Source organism: Meriones unguiculatus, chromosome 8 (genome assembly GCF_030254825.1).
Source record: "Meriones unguiculatus strain TT.TT164.6M chromosome 8, Bangor_MerUng_6.1, whole genome shotgun sequence".
NCBI lineage: Eukaryota > Metazoa > Chordata > Mammalia > Rodentia > Muridae > Meriones > Meriones unguiculatus.
Window position 1 is genome coordinate 465,138 of NC_083356.1, and position 13,624 is coordinate 478,761.

The 13,624-nt window shown below is 45.9% G+C and overlaps 1 protein-coding gene across 6 annotated transcripts in view; it reads left to right on the top strand.

The window, feature by feature from the left end:
- The window catches only part of Cbx5 (chromobox 5), a 43,685-nt gene extending 34,206 nt beyond the window's left edge, over positions 1-9,479 (top strand). For all 6 annotated transcript variants that reach the window (XM_021652101.2, XM_021652099.2, XM_021652102.2 and 3 more), the window contains one exon: positions 1,119-9,479. In XM_021652101.2, coding sequence (XP_021507776.1) covers positions 1,119-1,269 — 151 coding nt within the window. In that variant the 3' untranslated portion in view covers positions 1,270-9,479. The remainder of the gene's footprint in view (positions 1-1,118) is intronic.
- The last annotated feature ends 4,145 nt before the right edge of the window (positions 9,480-13,624 follow it).

Genomic DNA, 13,624 nt, shown 5'->3' on the forward strand with positions numbered 1-13,624 from the left:
AGCCAACTCCAGTGTCAGTATTAAGTGGATAGTATGGTTAAGAATGGGTTTGTGACATTTCTCAAGCTTTGGTGTTACATTATAGTAACCTGCATATCAGAAAAACAAATTTGGGGTACAAAATGTATAACTACTACCTAAACATCTGTTTGCATAGAACTGAATTATTTACTGTAAGCTCATGAGCCTGTGACTGCAGGGTAAGAGCTGAATGAAGCTTCTTGCATCACTGAGAGTCAGGGCTGCTGAATGATGTCTAAAAGGGAAAGTAATTTCAACAAGGCATCAAGCTTGATGCTAAATAAAGCACAAAATTCTTTATCCGAGATAGTGACTTCTAGAAGAAAATGAAGCACTGCCCCTCCCTCCCTCCCTCCTTTCCTGACAGGGTCTCATGTGGCTCAAGCTGAAGCAGAGAGTACAACCTGAAAACAAGTGAGGCTTTTTCCTCCCCCCAACTCCCATGACATACCACAAAAACCTCCCTAAACAGAACCACCAACTGAGGACCAAGACTGTTTGGATGCCCAAGACTGTGGGGACATTTCTCATTTAAGCCAACACAAGGATAAAATGTGTTGTACAGGGTACTGAACTCACTGTCCTGTCTCCATCTCCCTAGGACTGGAGTTAACAGGATTACAGGCATGTACTCACCATTCCTGACTGGCTTTTTTCCTCTCCCCTATTTTCTTCCCTTCCCCCTTCCCCTTTTCTTTTAAGATTTATTTTTTATTCTATGTGTATGTGTTTTGCCTTGCATATATGCCTACAGAGGCTAGAAGAGGGTATTGGATCCCCTGGAACTGACATTCCAGGCAGTGTGTGGTGCCATATATTTGCTGGGGACTGAGCCTGGGTCCTCTGTAAGAACAGCCACTCTTCTGCTCTTTCTTTGTTGTTGTTGGTTTTTTTGTTGTTGGTTTTATTTTTTTATGCTAAAGATCAGATACAGAGGCTCCACTACTGAATTATACCTCCAGCCCTGTAAAGATTCTTTTTACCTTGAGATCAAAGTGTACGGAGAAGATCAAGCCAGCTAAATTCAAATACTGACACTCAGACAGATTTCTCTCACTCTCACTTCTCCTTCTAAGTCTTACATCCTTTCTTTTCAGGAAAGACACAGATGAAGCTGACCTGGTTCTTGCAAAAGAAGCTAATGTGAAATGTCCACAAATTGTGATAGCATTTTATGAAGAGAGACTGACGTGGCATGCATATCCAGAGGATGCGGAAAACAAAGAGAAAGAAAGTGCAAAGAGCTAAAGGAGGGGTGGTCTCCGTCAGTTCTCTTTGTATATAATACCTTCACCTTCCTGCTTCCTCTCCCTTCTCCCACCCTTTCCATCCTAAACACATCCATAAAAAAATGTGCTTATCACTGTGCTCCATGGGAGAGATGTTGGTATTGGTTCTCTTGTAATATAACTGATGATCTGATTCATAAGTGTAACTGTGGAAATCAGGCATTTACATGCTTTGTGTTAGTCTCACAGTTTCTTCTTTTTCCCTGATTTGTTTCTTCTGCTCCCCTGTAACTTTTTAATCACCTCAGAGTCATGATCTTTTAGGGTCACTTGCTTGTTTTTTTACACTGGGGAATTTTTATTATGATGGTGACTTCAGTTTCTTGATTGTTATTAGAATATATTGATGACCAGCTGGCCTTCGTCTTGGACATACTGGCATAGAAAGGATGTTGTCCATCTTTTAGGAAGCCAATAGTGGCAGTCCACCTGTTGTGTCTTTTCCAGTCTCCTTTAGCTCTGCCAGGAGAATATATGGTCCCTGGTGTGGTCTTCTGGGCCACCCCTGTCTGTCCTTGGTTTCCCTCCCAGAACAACTCTGTCCTATTGGGGGCTTGGCACTTTACATTTAAATTTGACAAGGCACTCTGGTTGGCCCTCAGGCTTCTTTGGCCTTGTTAATGTCAGTCCCTGATTCTGTTTCTGTAGGGTGGTTTCAGTTTGTCATAAAAGGACAAGATTAACTGTGAGTCTGTAAGCTATACTGCAGGCAGATAACAGGATGGGGCTGATAACAGTTGTCTGGTGTCACATGGTATGTATGAATTATTTCCTTCACCATATTTAGGCTGTATTTATGTAGGTGTGGTTGATTGCCTGGAGCTTGTGTGTGCCAAGGTGCTGGGCACCCTCTAACCCTGCCAACCTCCCAAAGCATTCCTGTAACCAAAGAGGCATCATAGCAGATTCACATCTCAGAGGACTCACAGGCCCTTCTGCGCCATCATTCTCAGTTGAGATTCTTGGAGAGGCGCCACTAGCCACAGTATCAGTTTCTAAGTACTCGCAGCAGTGACAACTTGTTGATTTTACTGTCTCATGACTTGTGGATTTGCCACCGAGTCTTCAAAGTATTAATGTTCCTCCCTGTCTCCACTCTCAGACTTTTAGTTGTAGCTTATTTTTATGGAAGAATATCACCTCAGAAAGTGACAGGTCTTTTTGACAAAACCTTTTCTCAGAACAAACTACTTACTTTTTGGTTTACTTTTGGTTTTGCTAGTATATTGAGAAAGTTTTCTGACCCTATTCTGTTTTTTTGTCTCCTGAGAAATGCCCATCTTTTCTTCTCTTTTTTTCTTATATAGTTGAGGATGGAGAATCAGGACTAAAGGAAACAACAGGGTTTGGAGCTGAGCATTCTTGTCTCAGCTCCAAAGTTGAGGAAAAAGAAAATGCTGAGGTAGCCTTAATTCTAGATTTCATCAGCTACTGAGGCTGTTTTTGTTGTTGCCTTTGATTTTTAAAACATAGCTGTGTGGTGGGAGCATCCAGCCATTTCTAGATTATTCATAGTAATGAGAGGAATCTATGGAGTGCTCCAGTACTCAGATGAGCCAAATAATATGCAAATTATGTACCCATTCATAGCACTTGTTAACGATGCTTTCCTGCCCAGCTGCTGATTGAATTCTGTATAAATTATGTCAACAATTATACTGCACAGTTGAGAAGACAGCTGTTGCTGCAGTGACATGGCAGATAGACAATGAAGCTTTGCTGTAAGTCAGCCAGGAAGATACTGTGAATGGTAATGTGGGGAAGAGCGCCTCACCCATACCTCATTGGGGTGTTTTCTCCATAGTCCACTGGTCTCTGGAGGAGTTAGATCAAGTGCTGGGTAAGTGACCATTGTCTGTATGTAACAGAGAAGTGAAGGAGGGTTAGAAAGCAGATTTGTTGTACAGGCAGCCAAGGATAGTAGTAATTAGGGTAGATGAAAGTAGGACAGATGTAAGCCAGAGCTCCTGAGGTGATCTGAGCCTCTTGATTGGCAGTTGGAGGAAAAGGCAGCCTGTCTGAGTAGTCAGTGATCGTGAGCTTGTAAATTGCAGTGTCTGCATTTTTTTAAACAAAATCTTAGCCTGTGGGCAAATATAACAATGATGGTTGGTATTAAGATTGGTCCTAAAAAGCCAGGCCTGGTGGCATAAGCATACAGTCCCAGACTGATTCAGGGCTGTTGTATATTCAAGGTGTATTGGGGAACTTAGTGAGACCCGATCTCAAGATGAAAAGTAAAAAGGACTGAGGATGTACTTTGAGAGCTTAATCCTTTGTAATGCAACAAATCAAGGGAAGCTTAAGGCACATAATTGCTGTGATGACTGACAGGTGATGTCTAACAAGGTCTTGTACTGTTTACCATGGTTCTAATATTCTCTGTGTAGCTCAGGTCCGCCTGCCTCTGCCTTCTAAGTGCTGAGATTAAAGGTGTGTGCCACTGCTCCCTGACTGATTTTAATACTCTTTACACCGTCTTTTCTGTCCTCAGTTCATGTATTGGTTTTCTGCAAAGTATTACCAAAACACCCTTCTTTTCTTCTTAGTACTTTTGCTGGTTATATGTAGAAATAAGGAACTGGATCCCAGTATTATCTTTAGTCCTCAGTGTGAAGACGCCAGACACTCCCTTGTGCTTCCTACATGGGTGGGTGCCAAGTAGCTTGTTTCTGTGGAGAACTGCAGCCTCAGACAGAAGTGTTTCCTAGAGCTTTCTTCCCATTAAAGTTAGCGGCCAAAGGTAAAACACTCCTAAATACTGGAGTATATTCTCTTGTGTTAATTCTCTTTTAGAACTAATTTTGTGCTACTTGGAATTGAACTTAGGGCTAGCTTTGACATGCCAGGCAAGTGCTCTGCCACTGGACTGATGTTTTCATATGCCCCTTCATCCCCATACATCATTTTGTTGTTGTTTTACAGACAAGTCTGAATTTACTTTGAAGCTAAGGATGGCCTTGAATTTTTGATCTCTTGCCTCTCTCTCCCAGTCTTTAGGATTATAAGTATATGCCATCATACCTGCCTCTCTGCCCCTTTTAAAAGTTTGTATAATGAAACTTGGCCTTCAAAGTCTACTTCTGGCTAAGTTTGGTGGTCCCACACCTTTAATTCCAACATTTAGGAGGCAGAAGTAGGTGAATCCCTGAATTGGAGGCTAGCCTGGTCTATACAGTGAGTTTTAGGCCAGCCAGAGCTACATAGACCCTGTTGAAAGAGGAAAATAAGAAAAGGCTACCGAGACTAGCCTTGAACTCAGGCTCTTTTTTTGTATCAGTGTGTGCCACCATGTCAGGCTCTTCTTGAAAGTTATTTATCTTATGTACATGGGATTTCTTCCTGCATGTATGTCTGTGCACCATGCGCATGCCTGGCTCCCTAGGCAACCAGAAGAGGGCATCATATCCCCTGGGATAGAAGTGAGCTCTATGCGGGTGTTAAGAATCACATCCTGGTCCTCTGGAAGAGTTGTCAGTGGTCTCAACTGCTGAGCCTTTTCCCCACCCCTTGAAATAGCTTTTTAATGCGGAACTAATTTCTGTCTTTTTTTTTCCTGTGTCGTGCTAGCTGTTTCTTGGCTTCACCCTCCAATGCTCAGGTCTTGCCAGCTTTACGCAGAAGCAGAAGTGACCTGGGTGACCACCAACTTCATACATTGCTGCTCACATTCCCACAGCATTAGCATATGTCAGTCTTGTCAGTCAACGAGCATTTTCGGCTCAGGACACAAGCTTTAAACACCCTTGCCCCCTAGAGAGCTTTGATAATGGTGTGGGATGAACTGATCATAGTTTTGTATAACAAACACTACACATGCATATACATTTCTGGTTTGGGGACAGAATCAAGCAGTCAAGAGTACGGAAGGATGGGTCTTGAGTGGGCAGTTTAGTGGCAGAGTGCTGGGGATGCATCCACAAAGCCCTGGGTTCCCACAGGGACCGGAGGACCTACAGAGGAGGGTGCCGTTAATTGGTTCATCTGTGGTAAAGACCTGTGGTCTTGGATAAGCTGAGTTAGCTGGCCATTGGAAGCATTGCCGAAAATAAAGGAACACATTAGAAATGCTGTTATTGCCAGAGAGTACAGAGTAAGTGAGCACGGAGACCCGTTGTTTGGCCTCCACAAACCACGGACGACTGTAGTAGCTGCGCTCGTAGAGAGCGCTGCCTGGGGTGCAGAAGCCATTGTATGTGGTGGTGTCGCAGGGCCTTTGTATATTTCCTCTTGGTGGGCATTTTAGCAAGTTGCTCACAGTCTTCAATTTCTCACCCTTCTGGAGAAAGGTGAGGAGAAAGAAAGGAGAAATGTTAGGTTGGCTTTAAAGCCCCAAGCATACTAATGACAGACTTTGTTAAAAGAAAGCTTAGGGAATGTCTGCTAATATCTGAGCATCTGCCTCTGGGTCACATGTAGCTCTGTCCAAGCAGCGCCAGAGGGTTCCAAGCAATACCTGTGTTGCTTAGGTAAAATCTTCCCCAGAAAGAACATCACCTGGCTCTTGAGACTTTTATCTGTCCGGGAATGTGTGTCATAAAGCCTTCCCAGTTGATAAACAGTCGTTTTCAGGTTCTCAGTCTCACTCTTGAGAGCACAAGAAAAAGGTCTTAGCTCTACCTGGATAATTGACTGACTTAGGAAGTCAGAATTTCCAGGAATTCAAATTAACTGCTCTAGAAAGTTAAAATGTGAAGTTTCTTGTTTCTTTTTTGCTTGTACTGAGTTTTTTGAATTTTAATCTACCTCGTCTTGTTTTTGTTACTTCTGTCATTGCCACTTGAACATCAAGCTTGACTTTGGTTCTCTAACCGACAGTGACAGTTCATTACCTTGCGTTTCTTCTTGGCCCTCGTTTCACCTAACATCATCTCCTATTGCTCCTGTCAGAAATATGTTTTAAAGTCTTGTTTTATGGGAAGAAGTAATCCACCAATGCTGTTGTCTTTGAGGTCAGTGAGAGAAGGCGTTAAACATGGTGGTGGAGGAGGGGCAGACCCTGCACTGGAGGCAGAAGCTGGCAAGGAAGGAGCTATTAATTAAAGAAAAATTCAAAGTCAACGATTGTGATCGTTAATGTCACAATAGATCAAAACCTAATTATCGCAGCCTAGGCAAGAGCCATCAGTATTAATCGGAAAATCTAATAGGAAACTATTATCAAGAAATTATGCCAAATTGAATGCAATGAACTTTTTATCATCCTCTTGTTTTGGTAATGGTCTTTGGCAAGTATGACCCTAACAGTTGGTTGAAGCCCAAACGGGTAGTTTCACTTGTAAAGAGCTTTTTTGTTTTGTTTTAGTATCCCAGGCTGGCCCCAGTGCCTACAGTCCTCCTGCCTCAGCCTTGAGCACTGGTATCGTGAGGGGTACGTGCATTCATGGTAGTGTGGGTGGGTGAGAGAGAATTGAAGTCAGGGCCTTGTACACTAGACAAGCGCTCTACTACTGAGCTACATATTCTTAGCTCAGCGTGTTTCGTTAGGGAGGGTCCCAGACACACTGAATCTGAGCTGTCATTGCTGAAGCACCAACCTTGAATTTTATCATCATCTGCGTTTGTCTAGTCTAATCAGATAAGTGGAGCATGTACATAGAAAAGTCTTAGGCTGTTCCTGGTGAGCTTTGTGCTGGTGTGTTCCTGTTGTCATCCTTTGAGTTCCTGGTTTGTGGAGAGTTCTGTGCTGGCTGCCGTGAAGGCTGTGGGAAGAGGGGCGTGTCCTGCTCTGAAAGTCTTTGAGAACTAAGAAGATAGTTTCCTCTATGTTACAGCATTTTCAGAATGCAGGTCAGCGTTTTCCAGGTTCCAGTAGCCTGAGGGTTTGATTCTCAACCAGCTTGGCAGTGCCCCCCACCCCAGTAGTTTTAAGATAGCAACATAATTCCAAGGGTGGGAAGGGTGGCAGCTGCTTTGTTTGGTGGTTTGTCTCTGCTTTCCTTTCTGTGTTATGAGTTGTATCTGGCAGCAGGAGAAGCCATCACTCTGTCCTTAAGCGCTTGGGTTGGGTGAGGCCGGCTATGGCAGAGCTGCTGCCTTTAGGTGTCAGGAGGAATGCCAGGCAGCCCTTCACTGTGCCCTGCAGCCCTGCCGAGCCTCAGGTGCCCAGAGCTGCTTGCTGACCTGGGAAGACCCTGCTGTTCTCTGCATTTGGGAAGCCTGGGTTACGCAGTAGAAGACTGAGAAATCAATGTCTTTTTCTCTTTCTCTCTCTCTCTCTCTCTCTCTAAGACAGCGTTTCTTGGTGTAGCAGTGGCTGTCTTGGAACTTGCTCTGTAGACCAGGCTGGCCTCGAATTCAGAGATCTGCCTGCCTCAGCCTCCTGAACACTGGGACTAAAGGTGTGGTGTCCACCACCACCTAGCTAACCCTATTTCTTTGTTTTGTTATTTTGGTTTTTTCAAGACAGGGTTTCTCTGTGTAGCCTTGGCTGTCCTGAACTAACTCAATAGATCAGGCTGACCTCGAACTCACAGAGATCCACCTGCCTCTGCCTCTGTGGGCGCTGAGATCACAGGCGTGCACCACCATGCCCAGCAACCCTTCCTAAGTGAATTTTACTGTTTAAAATGCAACTTAATTTTCAAAATGGCACTAGGGCAGTCTTCAGAGGCAGGTGGTATGTGCAGGCTCTTCAGGTTACTCCAGGTGAGCGACGGTGCTCATCTGGTTGCACCAACGTGACTGAAAAGTGAGATGTTGTAATGGGCACTTGTGTGCCAGCCTCCCCATTGGTCTTAATGGCCGGCCTTGGGCAAGTCTTTCCTTTCAATGCCTCAGTGCCCCATCTGTTAAATGGGGTGATAATACTGACCTACCTCATGGGGTGTTGAGAGGGTTACAGATCAGAGCTGATGACTCCTTTGGGGTTGCCTGTGGAGAATGCCTTGAGTCCAAGTTTTTTAGCCCTCACTGAGTTGTTTCTGAGTGTGGAAATACTTAGTGACATTGGTGAATTTCCACCCCACCCCCAGCCCTCATCAAAGCTGCTAGTTCAGATTTTGACAGTGTTTGTGAATGTTGGAGTCTTGATCATCCAGACTAACTTGGGATGCCATGGGGAAAGGCAGGCACTTGTGGGTTTTCTGTCTTGCATCACAAAGAGGCCATTTGAAACCCAAGAGTCTTAGGTGAGGGAGGATGATGGAATGCTCTCTGCAGGTTGGGAGTTGAGGTCCTATTCCTGTGGACTTACAGCCACTTCTGACTGTCTTGGTTGCAAATCAACTCGTGGTAGTTTGGATTTATAGTTTTTATTTTCCAGGCTGATCCTAGAACAGTTAGTTTGTTGATCCCTTCATGCTCCTAAGCCTCTGCCCTTTCATACAAACCACATGTTCAAGCAACATAACCCTACCATCTCCCACCAAAAAGCTACATTGGATTTTTTTTTTTTCCAGAAATAGGTGTAACATTGAATTGAGCATTAGGTTCTCAAGGCTTCATCCTGTGTGGATTCTGTGGCCTCTTTCTTGGTGTCCACAGTCTGACCCTGACTGAGGACATCTTGGACACATGTTTGCCCAAGAGCCTTACCCTTTCTGTCTCACTTTAGGGGCCAAGGCAGCCCCCAGCTCTTTCAGACAGGGCTCTTTTCCCTTTCCCCTATTGACCCTAGATTGGTAACCCATGAAAAGCACAAGGGCCTGGCTCTGTAGCACAGGCTCCCGCTGTTGGATGGGCTCTGCTCCTAACAGGTGTCCTGGGCCTTCCCTGGAGGGTGGGAAGGAGCAGTCTCATGTCCTGCCAAGCAGCTAGCAGCTGCCTTACCTCTGCCTGCTGTGTTGCACCTTGTCACAGAAGGGGTTTGCGGAGACCCTAGAGGTGGGCTTCCTCAGCACTTGGCCATTCTGCGCAGGAAGCAGGTCACCTTGTAGCCAGGCGTCTGGACGGAGGAAGACATTGAATTCTCTGTGGGCTTCTTTGGTTGTGGGGGAGTTTTGGTTACGTTTCTTGGTTTTGTTTCAGCTAAACTTGTCTGCTTTTGATTTCTTTAAAGAATAAGTGATATATATATGTTTGCATTTTAAGTGTACATGTTTTTAAAAATAGACATGTCTTTCTACAACTGACATCCAATTCAAACATCATTCTCTCCCCCTTCCACCCTCTTTTGCCCCTTTTCATACTCTTGTATTGGTTCTAATAAACGGTTGCTTTTCAAATATGGATCTTGAGTGGTGGTTTGAAGATCTGGGCTTTTAAATCTTAAATTTGGGTCCTGGAGTGTTAGCCAATCGTCGTACATTTCTGCCCTGCCCCCCCCCCCGCTTTGTTTTGTTTTGTTTTGGTGAGCATCAAGCCTTGTGCATGCTAAGCAGGCACTCCCCAACTCAGCTTAGCCCCAACCTATCATCCGACCCAACAGACTTCAGGGAGGCTTCCTTGAGTATCTATTGGTTCTGACTTTCTACAGATAGCCACAGGGTGGCGCCAACACTGGGGAATAAGCCCGTGCCCCTTGCCTGCTGTGGTCCCAGATGAGTCATTTTATCTGCCTTATTGGTTTCCCTGCACAGTGGGTGAAAACACAGCAAGTCTCATGTGGTTACCTTGTCACTGTCTTCTTTTTGATTTTGATTCATTCACAAATGCCAAGGAAACCTGTGTTCTAAGGACTGAACCTGTGGGCCAGAGTTGGGGTGGCAGTAGGAAATTGGGTCAGGAGGTGAAAGCAAGGTGATGTAGGATTTATCAGGCAACATAAGTCTGATGTGGCCCTGAACCTGGTGCAGCAGGGCAGAAGCTTGCAGGGTGAGAAGTAAAGACAGACCCTGGAGCCGAGTTCTGGTTTCTACCAGCTTGTCTCTGTCATTCCCCCTGTTGTTTTCCTTTCTGGCTGCTGAGTTATAGGGTCTCTGCCGGCTAATCTCGTAAAAGTCTTATGAAGACATCTGTAGGTTGGCTGACTTAATGGTCCATGACCCCATAAACATGGGACAGGAGAGCCATTTGGTCCACTTCAGAGATAGGCCTTTCTGGACATTATTTATTTCCTACCTCTGAGGTCTGGGTCTGCTTTCTTCTTCCCTTTCTAGTTCTCACCCCAGTGGTGGTCTGTCTGACTAACTCCAGGTTTGAATAGGGTTTGACCCCATACTCCCACCCCTAGACAACTCTCTTGGTTTGTTCTCCTCAGTGAGGACAGGGCTCTGTGTGGCACTGATTCAGGGGAGCTCTTTATTGCTATAACTTCCATTCAGAATCTTTCAGTTTTCTGGAGAAGTCCAGAACCGGGCAGTTTTGCTTGTTCCCTCTCTGCATTAAAGGTGAGCAAGCTAGTGAAATGATGCAGTGCTGGCATCTGGGGCAAGCGGAGGGTCACTGGGGGTATTGCTCTGGAGGTCTGTGACCTTCTGGCTCACTGAGCACATAGATCTGAACTTCGCTGTTGGAGTCAGCAGCCCCGGGCTTTCTGCTTTTTGGAAGGAGGTATAAGCTGGAGTCACTTGTGAAGTGAGAACAGACCCTGATTGAATATGGGAGGCCACGACAGCAGCTGCTGCCCAAGCCTGGAGAGGACCTGTGTGTGCTTACAACAAGGAAGACGAGGGGCCCAAGAACTCAGCGGGTAAAGCCGTTTAATGTGCAAAGCTGCCAACCTGCATCCAGTCCCTGAAAGAGATCTGGAGAAAACCAACTCCACAAAGCTGGCTTCCTCATGAATGCTGGCTTTGGGCATGGTGTCATGCCTTTAACTCTGACACTTGGCAGGCAGAGGCAGATCTCTGTGAGTTCCAGGCCAGCCTGCACAGTGAAGAGGGGAAAGGAGACAAGGTAAAGGCTGGGGTCAGTTGGAGTGTGGGCATCTGGCATAGGCACTGTGTGGCTCTGCGCAGGCCCTGAGCCCACCTGTTCAGTATCGGCATGGTCTAGGTCTGAGGTGCCAGCCTTCTCCCCTCTACAGCTGCAACATCCTGTTTTCCAGGTGCAGGCTCTCTCTACTTAGCCTGTGCCACCCCCTTTTTATAGTTATTTACCCTTTGTCTGCTATATTGTGTATACTTGTCTGTTGTCTTTTCCCCCATTTCTGGTTTCTCTACCCCTCCCAGTTCCATAAGTGACCTTAATTTGGATATTTCATTTCAACCCATCAAATTGCCATCTTTCTTGCAACAATCTGGGACCCTTTATGAGCTCATTCTACCCCATGCTGCCTCTGGAAGCAGGTGCATGTCTTTCTGTGTGAAATATGGACCCCCTCCAGACTGGGAGAAGATGCTGGCCCACAAGCCTCCAGCTCTCTCAGCCAAACCTTGTCTGACAATTTGGTTTTGAGCCAAGGAGGGAGAGATGCTGGTGATTTTAAACGGGTTGTGACTGCACCCTTTCTCCTCCCTCCTACCGTTGCTGCCTTTGGAGAAGGAAGGGCATAGGGAGCCACAGCATTGGTCACAGCTGCTGCAGCTTGTGAAATTCTGTGGAATCTGCAAGGAGGCAGGGGAGCAGGTGAACAGGAGCTCTTGCCTTTGTGGTGTAGGAGCAGAATGGACTTCCAGATATTTTCACACCTGCAGCACCTCCCAAAGCAACCTCCCTTCCCCATAATTGTCAGCCTTCTTGTGTGTTTCTGTTCATGATGGGAGCCAGGGGGCTCAGCTCCTACAGCCCTGGCTGTCCCTATCCTGTCCACCGCCCGACGGTCTGGCTTCTGCCTCATGGCTTCGTTCAGGCCATGCCTGCATGTAGACCACACATTATACCTGTAGATGGTTGTGAGCCACCGTGTGGGTGGTGATGGGAACCAAACCTGGGATCTCTGTAAGAAAAGCAGCTGCTTTTAAGCTATGGAAGCATTTCTCCATAAGTAAGACTGGAAGTTGTTGATATAAAACCGTTGGACTCTGAAGAACAAAACATTTTTGAGACGGGGGTCTTACTTACAGCCATGGGTGTCCTTGAACGCTTTATTCTTTGGCCTTAGCTTCCTGAATGCTGAGATTTCAGGCATGTATCACCATGCCTAGTTTCTGTCTGAAATATTTGTTCCTTTTATCATATTTATTAAAATGCCCCATTTATCAGCCTTGGGGAGCATGTAGGCAGCTGGAAACTTGATACATGGGGTGTATCAAACTCACTGTGTACCCCAAGAGTGGGCTTGAATGTATTATCTTTCTGTTTCTACCTCCCAAATGTTGAGGCTCTAGGCATGCATCACCATGCCTGCTTTTATGCTAGAGCCTTGTGCGAGCTAGGCAAAGGCAAGTATTCTACCAGCCGAGTTATGCCCGCTTTCCCCACCCTATCCTCACCCTTCGCTTCCAGATCTGGAGGAGGGAGTCTGGAGCATGGATTAAAGAGATGGGTCAGTGTAGTTTGGGAATCAAAGTATAAGCTCGGGGAGGAGGTGAGAGAGAAAGAGACTTGTCACTGTGAAAATTAGCAGGTGAATGAAATTTGGGAAAAGCAGAGGTGAGAAACTTAGTGAAATCAGATGTGTCGTGTGTGTCCATTCAAGGACTAAGGAAGCCTTAGTGAAAGGTGCATGCCTGGGTTCTGTGGCTCCAGAAACAGTTCCAAAGACTTCTGGGCAATGAGTCAACTCAGCATCTGCCCTCCCATGTTCTGAGAGGAAAAGGCTTTCCTCTGAACTCCATGACCTCCCTTAAGAATATGTGGATAGTTTTAGGGCATCTTTTATAATTTATGTGCATCTTTTTCTTTTTTGGGGGGGAGGGCAGGAGTAAGGTGTTTTGAGACAGGGTTTCTCTGTGAAGCCTTGGCTGTCCTGGAACTTGCTCTGTAGACCAAGCTGGCCTCAGACTCAGAGATCTGCCTGCTTCTGTCTCCCAGGTGCTGGGATTAAAGAAAGGTATGTGCCACTACTGCCTGGCAGCCCTGTGCATCTTTAATGGTTTTAGATTGTACCTAGGTGTGGCGTGATGGGTGTGCCTGGATCTCCTCAACCTTCAGGCTTGCTTTAGGCATCCCAGAAAGGGGATGAGGACCTGGCCGTTCAAGTGGCCAAGGTAAGGATACCTAGTCCCTATTAGAGATCTTGAGGGCCAAGTGACATTTTGAGTTTTCCCCAACATCTCTGGATCCCTCACACGGGAATAGTGCATCTGGGTGCAGATGAACTAGAGGGAAGGATTCATTTGAATGTGTTAGTGCTCATTTGATGACATTGAGTCTAAAAGTTCAGTCACTTAGTGTGCACATGGGCAGGAAACAGCTGCCTGGAAAACTCCTAGCACATAATCTGCAGGTCCTTTATGAAAAGGAGCAAATGATACTTGGGAAGGGTTTGTCCGAGCTTAGAGGAAGAAGCCATTACAGAGAAAGGACGGTTGCTCTCCCTCCTACCTCCA